Here is an 11,436-nt window from a genome sequence, read left to right as displayed (position 1 = left end):
TAGAGCATCTACCTACCTCACTGTCAACTTGATTCCTCATATAGGTCCTTTCCCTTCACTTGGGATAGAAGAAATTCCTTCTCACTTCTCAGCATATTGAGGTGCCTTCGTGGTATTGGCAAGAATGATGACCTTTATATAGCCTAAGTAGCTTCAGATAAACCAATCATCTCTTTTGCAATGAGACATGCAAGTATTAGATGGAGACATTGCTTGATGAGCCACTTTTATTAACTTAAAAGGATAGAGCTAACATCTCTACAAATTTCTAATGAAATATATTTACCAGCCAGAGATGGTAGGGTATACAACTGTGAGATTGTTTTCTTTAGAAAAAAATCCCAACAGAAAAAACTAACTTGGAAAATTAAACTCATTATCAGTGGTGAAAATACTACTTGTTCAGTTTTAGTAATCCTGTAATTAAAAGCCACAGTTACAGAAACTGTTTTTAAAAGAAAATAACAAAGGCACATGAATTTACAGCTTTGTTAAGGAATTGAGTTTCAACTTTACAAAGCTTTTTTGAATTGAGAATCCCTCTTTTGAAAAGCCTTAAAGCTGCATTAGTGGTAGATTGTGCAATTGAATACTAGTACCAACAACTTGCTTTATGTTCTGTATTTATTTGCATCTGAGTGGTGCCTTAGTACAACTGTTAATGCAAACAGTTATCTCCATCCTTTCATTAACTACTATTTCTGAAATCTATTAGGTAAAATATCAGTGGCTTGCACTGACATGATTTGACATACCTGTAGTAGAGTAGAACTGCTGCGTAAGCTGAAATCTGGAGGTAAGTCAGGTTTTATATATTTTACCCAAACCAATCCTTGAGTATCATGGTTATCAACTGTATCTAATAACATGAAGCAGTAACAGTAAATTTATTCAAGTACAGTCCAGTAATCAAGTAAATGAACCTTTGGTATTCCAAAACAAATATTTATTTTTCTGACATGACAAAATATACCCCAGACGTTGAGGGACCATATAGTACAAGCATTCCGTACTGGACCAATTCAAAGCACCTTCATTAAGCTCTGCAATTGGATAGGTCTGTGCAAGATAACACTATTGACTGAATTTTTTCTCTCTCTCCAGTTTTTCCCCCCTATGCCACCTGGAGAGGATCTCTGTCTTTCTCAGATACAATGATGTTGATTTTGTTCTGTAGGTGGATGGTGAGTGCATCACGCAGCTCTGACAGGAAACCTCGCTCAGTGTTACTGTGCTCACACAGAATAACACTTATCCCATTGGCAACTGCATCCAGCACATCATGGTGGGACATCTCTCCTGCCATTTTGAGAAAGAAATGTCATGGAGATCACAAATGGTACAGTTCAGGTAACCAGGTCTCTGCAATGTATGGAGCATCTCAGCTAAAAGCTGTGGTGATGTAATGGAATGTAGGCCAGAATGGAAATGCAACACCACCTGCTCAGTAGGAATGTGGAACACTCCTGCTCCAGGGTCCTTTGAAAGACTCAGCTGATAGCCCTGGATGCAGCTGGGTCAAACCACAGAAATTCTTTGCCATCTTTGAGCAGTTGTAAATTCTGCCAATTTGGGCAGAAAATAAAAATGCTCAAAGTGGTGTGGAAGAGGATGGAGGAAAGCAGTTCTACGTCAGCTCTGCAGGGCTACACACAAGGGAGAGAAGGGGCAGCAATTCCTACAGAATGCAAGGCAGCCTTCACATTGCTGTGCCACGGGCAATAGCTGTCCCACTGCTGGAAGAGAGAATAATGGACTAAGCGGCCCTTTGGCTAGACACACTATGGAGTGTCTTTGGAAGGTTCTGTAGACTACATTATATTCTGTTTTGCATTAGGGAATTCTGAGGGAATAGAGGAAAAATATATCTTGGCAAAGGAGAAATACACAGAATGAAAGCTGCAACTCACGGCCATCAGCACTGATTTTTTGTTGAGATAAATGCTGTAAATCAATGTTTTAATTCAAGTATCTTTCACCGTGCCACACTGCCAATTGATCCATGTTATTTCTACTTTAATGTTAGTTTGTCATTCCAATAACTAACTAATTGTTTCTCAATTATAAATAACAGGTAGTTCTTTGTGGTCAAATCTTTCAAAAGCCAGTCAACCCTCTTATTTTTTGCTGGGGTTTGCTTTTTTCTCTAATGGCTATTTTTATAAAAATAATGCAACAGCAGTTTATTACCTGTGAGATAGAGGTCAGCTTCTGTTCCCTTCAGGACACTGCTCCCAGAACCAGCACACAGAGCAACTTTCTTCACTGGTGATTCTGCAGGATACAATGTGCCACATATAAACTCCTTCCCCTTCGTTGAGCCCTCATGTGTGTATTGCTAGTAATTGTTTCAGTTAACTACTACCTTGATTTTAGAGTCAATGTAAATTTGTTGGAGGAAGAGACACGTCTGTCAGTTTGAAAGAGTTATAGGCCTCTAACACCTCTGACAATACAGCAAAATCCTCTGTGATAGGTAGATTTTTTCCAAAGGGCGGAAAACTGCAGAAAACTCCAGCACAGAGGCTGGCTGCTGGTGACCTTTTTCCTAGTGAGGTCTTAGTTAGGTTTCTGAACTCTTTAATAGGCCACTACTCTTTGCAGGACTCTTGTGTTCCACTAATGTTTCCCAACTAATGATGCCACTAAGGCAGCACTTTGCCTCTGAGATATACTGGTTCCTAACTTTCAGCTCTCAGAAGGCCAGTCTTAATGCAAGCTGAAAGCTGCTCCATGCCAATAAAAACTGTCCATTTGCTGTGATTGCTAATTCCAAGTTATTACATATATGACAGTGACATGAATTTTAATTTTTCATATATATTACATTCACTAAGGAGAGGGGACACACAACACAGGGAGTTTTCAAAATCTATTAAGGTTTTACAGTATGTTGCCTTGCAATTAGCGTTGATTTAAGCAGAGTCACACCACACCATAAAAAGAGGCTTTGAAATTTGGGAATTTTTTAGTGCAATTGTCAGTTTTATGCCTCCTAAATTACAAAGAGTCTCAACAAATTTACTCTCACAAATTCTACCAGCTGTGGTCCTTGGACATTAGGATGGGTAGCTGGGATAACAGGATGTTTACTCCACATCTTACTAATGACCCCACTGTTTGAGCTAGTTCACCTTCTTTATCTTATCTTTCATCAAAACACAGTTCTGTGTTCGTAATGATACCATAAAGTGTCTTACTCTTAATGTGCTCTGAATTTTAACATTCAGCCACAAAAAGGAACATACAATCAAACAGTACACCTTTGTGCCTGATATCCTGGGCAGGAAAAAAAAATTTAGTCATTATATAAATTACAAAAAATTATATCTTTCAACTTGTACTGTCCTTCTTCACCACATCAACCAGTGTAATATAGAATCCCATTAAAATACAGATGAGATTCTTTTCATATGACTGTAAATTCTAAGATGCTGTTTCTTAACAGTGCTTCCTAGTTCTTGGAAGTAAACCTGATGAAGACAGTAGTGTTTCCCACTGTCCTGCACCCACTGCTGCTCCCTGTATTCCTGCAGTGCCAGTCCCGGCAGGCAGTCTGGCTCACAGCCCATTTACCGAGTGTCCTGCCCGCCCCCAGGGCCAGGCGGACGTGGGGGAGCCCCAGGTGCCCTTTGATGCGCTCCACTGTGTCTGACAGGGAGAGCGGCTCGCTCAGGGTGCACAGGCGTCCCATTCCAGTATGGGGAAGAAGAGGCTGAAAAAAAATGAGAATTACTGTGAGAAGGCTGACTCCAGATGCTTGCATTGCTGTCCACACTGTAACAGGATGAGTATATTGGGCTTGCAGGAACACTGAACTTTACAAAGTATGTATGTGATGTTCTCAAATGTAACATACGAGCTACACCAGCTATTGGAACTGATTTAAGAATTAGTATAGGCCACATAGTTTCATTGCTTTGGAAAATGTGTGTGGCTTCAAATTCCCATATGCCAGTATTTCAGAGCACTGGGCTAGCACTGGAAAGCTGAGATGCCACTGACTACTACATTTCAGTTTTTAAGGTACTCAGCTCACACAAGTAATACATTCACAGGAAGTAATTTTGTGATTTTGTTACCTTCTGTAGTAAGAGAATCTCAGTCTTGTGATAAAGAAGGCTGTTCTGGGACAATAATGCCACCACCTCCAGCAGTGCTTTCTGAGAGCAGTTCAGACTGACTCGTGTTTGTTCCTCACCTTCAACCCTGAGGAAAGACATGCCTGGTGCTTGTTAAGAAGCTAGATAAAATTTTGGTATTGTAATTATTATATTACAGCATTATAATTATTAATTTTGGCATTATAATTATTCTTGTTTTATCTGAGTGGCCTTTCTCTACCACTGAGAAAGGAAAAAAAGACAGCATTGTAATTTCAAGCCTAGACTTATCTTGGAAGAAAATATGGAATTTAACTCAACTGTCCTCATCAAATTTCCTGTTAATACTCTTCTTTAATACCCCTAATCTATGTGATGCTAGACTTGAGTTGCTATTACCATTTAGCATGACATAAATTGACCAGAAAGGGACAATTATTCCTTAAGTTTCTCATTCTATTGCTGGAATATACAGCAGTAATGCACAGAGGAACAAAATTTTTAGAACAGTAAAATAAAGCAACTTATTGTTTCAAGCAACAGGAAGAATACACTAGAGAGTGGAGCAGATACCTGACTGGGAGAGTAGTGAGCCAAGAGATCTCTGGGATGTCTTTGACTTTGGACAGCACTGCATCCAGATGTTCAGCATCTGCACAGAATTCTACCCGGTGAGTGCCCTCAGCTGGAGAGCTTGGCGCAGTTGATGGATGCAGTGGGACAGAAGTACAGGTGCCTGAGAAAACAGTACAAGATTGCTGGCTTATAAAGCAGGGTAAGTATCCTAATACTGTTTTAGCACTTATCTTTAAGAGATGTGGCACAAAAATGCACATTTTGCACTCAAATCCTTTTTACCTGACCAGAACTGAGGGCTTTTCATTCTCCTGTCTCCATCAGGCATAGTCTATCTTAAGTCCAAAGAAGCTGATGGATATGAATTATTTGCCATTCTTAATGCCATCAGTTTTATCCTAAGGATTGTACAAAACCAAAAAGAGTTCCTAGTTTGTATGACAGGCTGGAAAAGACACAGCTATTGTAATCTGTGAGCCACAATACGGGATAAAAATCTAAAATAATTTCACATAGTTTAAATACTTTGCAAACGTTGAGATCTCGTACTTTATAAATGAAAGGTGGTGATTTAAAGTCAGTGATATCATTGCAACTACAGTGGACAATAAATATGCTCCCCCAGTTCCAGATACATCCAATAGTAGTCATGCATCTGAAAATATCCTCTTGTGTTTGTTATCTGGTATACACCACCAAGATAAATGTCCTAAAACGTATTTAAGGTTACAATACCATAAAAATATTAAGAAAAATAAAAACAGTCCTCAAATCACATCTGTAAAAGCTGGAAGGCAAATGATGAAAGATCCCACCTAAAATAGCATACATCTTTAATAATTTTAATTTGTTTGTTCTTAACAGAATCTCACCCAGTCCCTTTGTTAGCCAGTTATTAACTCCGTGAGGTATGGCATCGTACGCCGTATGGGGAGAATAAATCCCAATTCTGTTCTCCAAGGCTCGGACCACCAGCCGTTCCTTCCAGGTTTTCCACGTTACTCGCTTGAGTGGTGCGAATATAGGAGGGTGGTAAGAAAGAACGAGGTCTGCTTTCTTCTGCACTGCCTCTTCCATCACCTCCTCAGTGAGGTCGTTAGTGAGGAAAAGAGTGTTCACAGTGTGGGGAGGACTTGGTTCCACCAGCAATCCCACATTGTCCCAGCTTTCAGCCAGAGCGGGGGATGCGAAGTCATTCAGGGCAGAAACGAGCTCCCGGAGGTTCATGAGGGTGCGGACGGGCGGGCGGCCCAAGGCACGGACGCGGTGGAGAGGCGGGCGGAGCAGCGGCATGCGGGGACCTGTGCGGGCAAACACAGGCCGGCCTGAGCCTCGGGAACCCACCGCCCAAACAGCAGCCACGGCCGCTCGGGCTGCGGACGCTGCCCCGCTGCCGGTCAGTGCGCCCGCCCACCCCCTGCCCCACCCGGTACCGAGCGCCCTCCCCGGCCCGGGGCTCCCGCGGCACCGCGCTCACCTCCCGCCGGAGCAGGGCTGGCGCTGCGGGGCGGGACCTGCGCTCGGCCCCGCCGCTTCCGCCGCGCTCAGCGGGGCTGGGGCGGCCCCTCCGTTCCGCCGGCTGTGAGCTGAGGCCCGCGGGAGAGCAGCCGGCTCTCCGCGGCGGGGCTGGTCTGCGTCAGCCCCGGCAGGTAAAGGCATTCTCGGAGCCGGGCGGGCGGAGCGCACCTGTGCTGTGCGCGGCATTTCGGTGGCGGTGCAGGGAGGGAGCGGTAACTGCGGCTGCCCTGGGTGAGGGGGAGCCGGGGCAGGTGGGTTGAGGTGGGGACACGGGGCCGGGGTGCGGGTGTATAGAGGAGCTATTACCGGGTAAATCCCTCGGCTTCTACGCAGCTGCGGGATTTTTTTTTTTTTTTTTAATTATTGCCGGCATTCTAAACCCTTTATTTGAAAGTATTACAAAGATTTAAAAAGTCTGATTGGGTGCAGTTACCTCTCTGTTGCAGGCACTCACAGCTGTTACGAGTTGGCCCCAAATTGCACTTCTGTTAGGTACTGGCATGTGGCTTTTACCTGTGAATTTCTGCCATCTACTATTCTGCCAGCTGCCATAATATTTGCAAAAATTGATTGTTTAGTATAAATTTTCATCCTAAGAAAGAGTTTTTTGCCCTCTTCCCGTTCTCTGAATGGTCTTTTTCTATTCATTTTTCATTCTTTATATGCTGTGTAGTTGCTTAATGCAAAAATTTAGCCATAGAGTCACCGGAATGGCACCGTAGAACTGTGTGGTGTAAAGGCATGTAACCAACAAATATTTTAGAATCAAAACCAAATAGGGGTTGGCAGGAAGAAACCCAACAAATTGCTTATGTTATGTTTACAGGAAATCGCTGTATAGAAGGCTGCCTCAGATTTTGATGAGCAGGCATGGTAAGAATAAAAGTAAATTTTATGTTTTCTGAAATGGTCATCTCTTGGAAAGCAAATAGCTGCTCTCCATCTCAAAGGATTACATGTTTTACTCTGATGCTGTTAGGAATTTGTCATGAAAAGTTTTAATTTCAAACTTATAAAAAGATACTGTGAAAAGGAAAACATTTTGATTTACATCAGTCTAAAACATCATTATGCTTTCACTTTAGAGATCCCAGATTTTAACTTTGGCATATATTTGATAATCTAGTTTGGTTTCTTTTGCCACAGAAGCATTAGTCTAGTTGCAAGAACATACCTCTGCTTCAGCATATGTAAACCTCTGCACTCATGGGCTTTTAAAAGTTTAGCAATTTGAGAAATAGAGATAAGACTATATATGTCTTAAACAGATCATACAAATTCTATAGCATCTTCATGGACATTGTGAACAGCTGTCTCCTTTACTTTTGGAGCAGTATGCCAGTATCAGCAGGATGCTGAATTTTATTAGTTTTGCTGTAGGGTTATCCCCACAGTAATTGTTTTTGCATAGTTTAGCACTTCCCATAGAAGCACTTGATATATATGGCCTGTAGAGAGAAATTTGCTTAGGTCACTGGGTAACTGGTTTTAGATTTTATGACGGTAACTTATGAATTCTTATGAAAAGCAAGTTAATTTGCAGATTTACTTGTCTGTGAAAGCACATTATATATGCTGCCATTCAGAACTAGCCTTAGTAATCAAAAGAGTGCAGACATCAGTTGCTCCTCTAGTTGTAAAGCAGTGAGGTGTGTGCACCATCCAAAATAGATATAACCTTGATTCTTCACCTCTACTTTCAAGTGACTGAGTAGGTCCTGTTTGCAAATGAATAATGTATTTCTGGAGTGTAACAGCACGCAACAGCTATTGCATTATCATGGCAAACTTGATTTGTCCTGAAACAAAATGAAACCAAGTGCTCTCTGGTGATTTTACTGGAAATGCAGATTGGTTGTGACAGTAGCCTTGCTTATGGCCAAATGTTGAAACAGTGGTTATATGCAGTGCAAACTTGCTTATGTTCTTGATGGGGCTGGGAAATAAAACAGTGTCTGTTAGTATTTTATTGCTGATTTAATTATTGTTTTCTGCCTTTTGCTCAGGCTGTCACTCTGCATACTGATGTGGGAGATATTAAAATTGAACTGTTCTGTGAGCGTACTCCAAAGACTTGTGAAGTAAGTCATATACCAGGAGTAGGATTGCCTAGTGGTGAAAAAAACGGTAGAAGCAGGTGAAGACTGTGGAGGAGGTGAAGTGGCTTTTGCAATTTCACCTTTACACGTAATGCAATACCAACATTTTAAGGTGGTGCAGTGTCTGTTCCACTCATGGAACTTGTGCACTCTGTCATACTGCCTGGAGTTTCATGCCTGTTTCTCTCTTGATAAGCTTTAGTTAAGGGTGCTTCTTTTGAAGTTCCAGCATCTCCCAAAGTGTCCTTTGCCTTTAAGGGGAAATACAGCACTTAGTGTGCAATTCCCAAATTTCCATGGGTTTTCTCGTACCCTTACAGACTTGATTTTAGTTTGAAACAGTGAGGCTCACTCACAGTTTGTCAGGGACCCCAGTTTTGAATTTTTGCAATAAACTGAAATTGAAATAAATTTCATTTATTTTAATGAAAAAGCTGAGGCATTAAGTTATTGATTACAAAATTACACGTGCCAAATAAAATTGTTGAATGGGAATGATGCTTGAGAGCATGTCTTAGGCTTCTTGTTTGTTCTTCAAGTCAGACAGCCTTGGACTGAAAGCTTTTTATTCTTTGTGTGTTACACTATCAAAGGGGTTTATTAGCTATGATTTCTTTATGACTACTCTGTGGAAATACTCTGTGGAATTCGCATGGTCACAAAGCAAAGCAGAGGTAAAAGCACTGGTCTTGCCAATGCTGTCATTTTAGTAAGATAATACTATTTTTCAGTTGTTTGTTAATATGGTTTGTTTGATTTTTGTAGAATTTCCTGGCTCTTTGTGCTAGTAACTACTACAATGGATGCATATTTCACCGAAATATAAAGGGCTTCATGGTTCAGACAGGGGATCCACTAGGTAAATTCTTCTGTCTGAGTCTTTCTGTGGAAAAAATGTACATAAAAATTAAATGTAAGGAAATAAATAGGAATTATGGGTATTAAAACCAAAATGTATGTAAAGTAAAAATATAAGAGTTATTGTATTGTTGATAAGAGTTTTTTATGATGAGATTATTTTTTGTGGTGGGCTTAGAGAAGTGCAGGCATTACCCCAGTTTTAAGTAATCATGAATTATACAAACTTGAGTTTTACCAGCTGTTTCCAGTAAATATGATGGTTCTGTTGACTAAAGTAGAAGCGGTGCTACGGAGCTTTGTGTGGTTTCTCTCTGAAAGGCTGCATCTAAAGCATTTGGGGAAAATGTCCCAGACGGTGTCAGCTGTTTGGGAGAAAAGCTGATTCAGTTGTGTCTGTTCATACTCATACTGAATTTAATTTGAGGATATGTCAGCGTTTTCTGCTGCTTAACAAGTTCCTTATATGGAGTTATGTCTTAGTGCAGTGTCAAGAGCCTGCCTCAAACTAATTGCAGGCTGTCTGGTGTCTTTGTTGTAAAATGCTGTTACACAAAATAATCTTTGGATTCTTCAGTCTGAAAATCCAGTAATTTCTACTGTGGTGCTTCTTTGTCAGGCACTGGGAAAGGAGGTAACAGCATCTGGGGCAAGAAGTTTGAAGATGAATTCAGTGAATATCTAAAGGTATTTCTGTGCTCTCAATATGCACTTACATTTTCATTTGAATTTTCTCTACAATAATTTTCTCTTGGTTGGAGAACAATAGCTTGTTATTAAAATAGGAACAGGCATTTCTGTGTTTGGCAAGTAAGGTTTGAGGTTTTTCATCACAGAAGACAGAAGTAAAAAGAATTTCTGACACCATTTTTCATGCACTGAAGGCAAAGAAGTAATTTTTCACTGTAAGAGCCATTTTGAGGAGCTAATTACTGATTGTGATAGAATATATTAGCAACCAAGACTTGTTCTTAATAGTGGTATTGAGGAAGAGCTCTAAGTCGTAGGGCACTTTGCCCAGGTTCTGGTTTCACAGATGTGTATTCATGCTGAGGTTTTTCCCCTTGTTCAGCACAGTGTCCGTGGGGTGGTTTCCATGGCAAACAATGGTCCCAACACCAATGGATCACAGTTCTTCATCACTTACGGCAAACAGCCACACCTGGACATGAAGTACACGGTGTTTGGAAAGTAAGTGATTCAACTGCACGCCTCTGTCAGAGTGTGGGAGGGACCTGAGTATTTCAGGGCACATGCAAATGCTTGAACTTCTTCTCAGAGTCTGTCATGGATTAATCTTTCCTTTCAAAATACATTATTTGCCGCATAAAATGTTTTGGTTGTATTATTTTGTATCATTTGCTTGCAAAGTCCTTGTCTTGGGATACTTGACTGTAAAGTGTTTTGAGATACCTTAACTGTGAAATTTAAATCACTATTAGAAGGCAGTTTCCAGCACTTGTGTTTTTCTTGCAGAGTTATTGATGGCTTGGAGACCCTGGATGAGCTGGAGAAGCTGCCCGTGAATGAGAAAACTTATCGACCTCTTAATGATGTTCGCATTAAAGACATTACAATTCATGCCAACCCCTTTGCTCTGTAGCCACAGAATGCTGCAACACATTCTTCAGAGACTGGTCAGATAATTCTCAGATTATGGGGTTTAAAGAGCCATTAAAAAGGGTTACTTCAGCTGGATCATATCTCTGCTAATTGAATGCAGAATTTTCAGGAGCTTTAACATTGCTTGGGAGTTGTCACAGAGAAGACTTCTGCTTCAGAAGCCAGGTTTTCCAGAGTATCTTCCAGCATTTTGATTTTTTAGCATTGTTTTTTATACTTGTAAAATAAAACTTTAGTTTTTTTTCCTAATCTTTAGTTTTTGCTTTGTCTTTCTGAGTGATGTTATGTTAAAGCAATATCCTTTGCTATAATTTCATGCTACCAGTTTTGTGAAACTTTCTTATAAAGTATCATCTTCCTTACTCAGTTTTCTCAAAAGAGTAAAGTAAGATACACATTTTTTTCCCCTAGGTGAGAGCAGTGTCATAAATAAATGAAACCTTTCCCTCCCAGAAGATTAAAGAACATATTTAGAGGAGTGTTTGCTCTTGTGCTGCTGTGTTGGAATGATAACATCTTTAGCCTTCCCAGAAGACAGATGGGAGTAATTTCTTCTGCTTCTGGCACAGCACTATTGCTATGAAAGAGTAAGTATTTCTGTCCTTACATAGCTGTTGACTGAAACTAGGTAACATGGATTTACTGTAGCTTGTTTTTCA

General features: G+C 40.7%; 2 protein-coding genes across 4 annotated transcripts; one reads left to right on the top strand and one right to left on the bottom strand.

Annotated features, from left to right (window-relative positions):
• Window positions 1-209: 209 nt before the first annotated feature.
• Window positions 210-6,192, bottom strand: NIF3L1 (NGG1 interacting factor 3 like 1). Of its 3 annotated transcripts, none has more exons than XM_030952614.1 (7): window positions 6,157-6,192; window positions 5,552-5,980; window positions 4,677-4,839; window positions 4,083-4,209; window positions 3,577-3,715; window positions 2,191-2,274; window positions 210-1,299 (listed from the first exon to the last, which is right to left on the bottom strand). In XM_030952614.1, exons 2-7 carry the CDS (start codon window positions 5,970-5,972, stop codon window positions 1,115-1,117), a joined length of 1,119 nt encoding a protein of 372 aa, XP_030808474.1. In that variant the 5' UTR covers window positions 5,973-5,980; window positions 6,157-6,192; the 3' UTR covers window positions 210-1,114. The 3 variants fall into 3 exon arrangements, with proteins under 3 accessions (XP_030808474.1, XP_030808475.1, XP_030808473.1); XM_030952615.1 differs by lacking the exon at window positions 6,157-6,192 and adding an exon at window positions 6,113-6,148; XM_030952613.1 differs by lacking the exon at window positions 6,157-6,192 and having other exon boundaries at window positions 5,552-6,087.
• Window positions 6,184-11,267, top strand: PPIL3 (peptidylprolyl isomerase like 3). Its single transcript, XM_030952616.1, has 7 exons — window positions 6,184-6,328; window positions 7,024-7,070; window positions 8,204-8,278; window positions 9,062-9,155; window positions 9,774-9,841; window positions 10,227-10,345; window positions 10,631-11,267. The coding sequence occupies exons 2-7, from the start codon at window positions 7,068-7,070 to the stop codon at window positions 10,755-10,757; spliced, it is 486 nt and encodes a 161-aa protein (XP_030808476.1). The 5' UTR covers window positions 6,184-6,328; window positions 7,024-7,067; the 3' UTR covers window positions 10,758-11,267.
• The last annotated feature ends 169 nt before the right edge of the window (window positions 11,268-11,436 follow it).

This window comes from Camarhynchus parvulus, chromosome 7, assembly GCF_901933205.1.
Source record: "Camarhynchus parvulus chromosome 7, STF_HiC, whole genome shotgun sequence".
Classification (NCBI taxonomy): domain Eukaryota; kingdom Metazoa; phylum Chordata; class Aves; order Passeriformes; family Thraupidae; genus Camarhynchus; species Camarhynchus parvulus.
This window is presented reverse-complemented; position numbering and strand designations above follow the sequence as displayed.

What these genes read in the sequence shown, in the direction of transcription:
- NIF3L1 (XM_030952614.1), bottom strand. Translation starts at nt 5,972, where the DNA reads ATGCCGCTGCTCCGCCCGCCTCTCCACCGCGTCCGTGCCTTGGGCCGC. An exon ending in GGGGGCGGGCAGGACACTCG is followed by an intron (nt 2,275 to 3,576) that starts GTAAATGGGCTG and finishes TGTATCCTGCAG; the next exon opens with AATCACCAGTGAAGAAAGTT. An exon ending in AGCTGACCTCTATCTCACAG is followed by an intron (nt 1,300 to 2,190) that starts GTAATAAACTGC and finishes TCAAAATGGCAG; the next exon opens with GAGAGATGTCCCACCATGAT.
- PPIL3 (XM_030952616.1), top strand. An exon ending in TCAGACAGGGGATCCACTAG is followed by an intron (nt 9,156 to 9,773) that starts GTAAATTCTTCT and finishes CTTCTTTGTCAG; the next exon opens with GCACTGGGAAAGGAGGTAAC. An exon ending in AAGTACACGGTGTTTGGAAA is followed by an intron (nt 10,346 to 10,630) that starts GTAAGTGATTCA and finishes TTTTTCTTGCAG; the next exon opens with AGTTATTGATGGCTTGGAGA.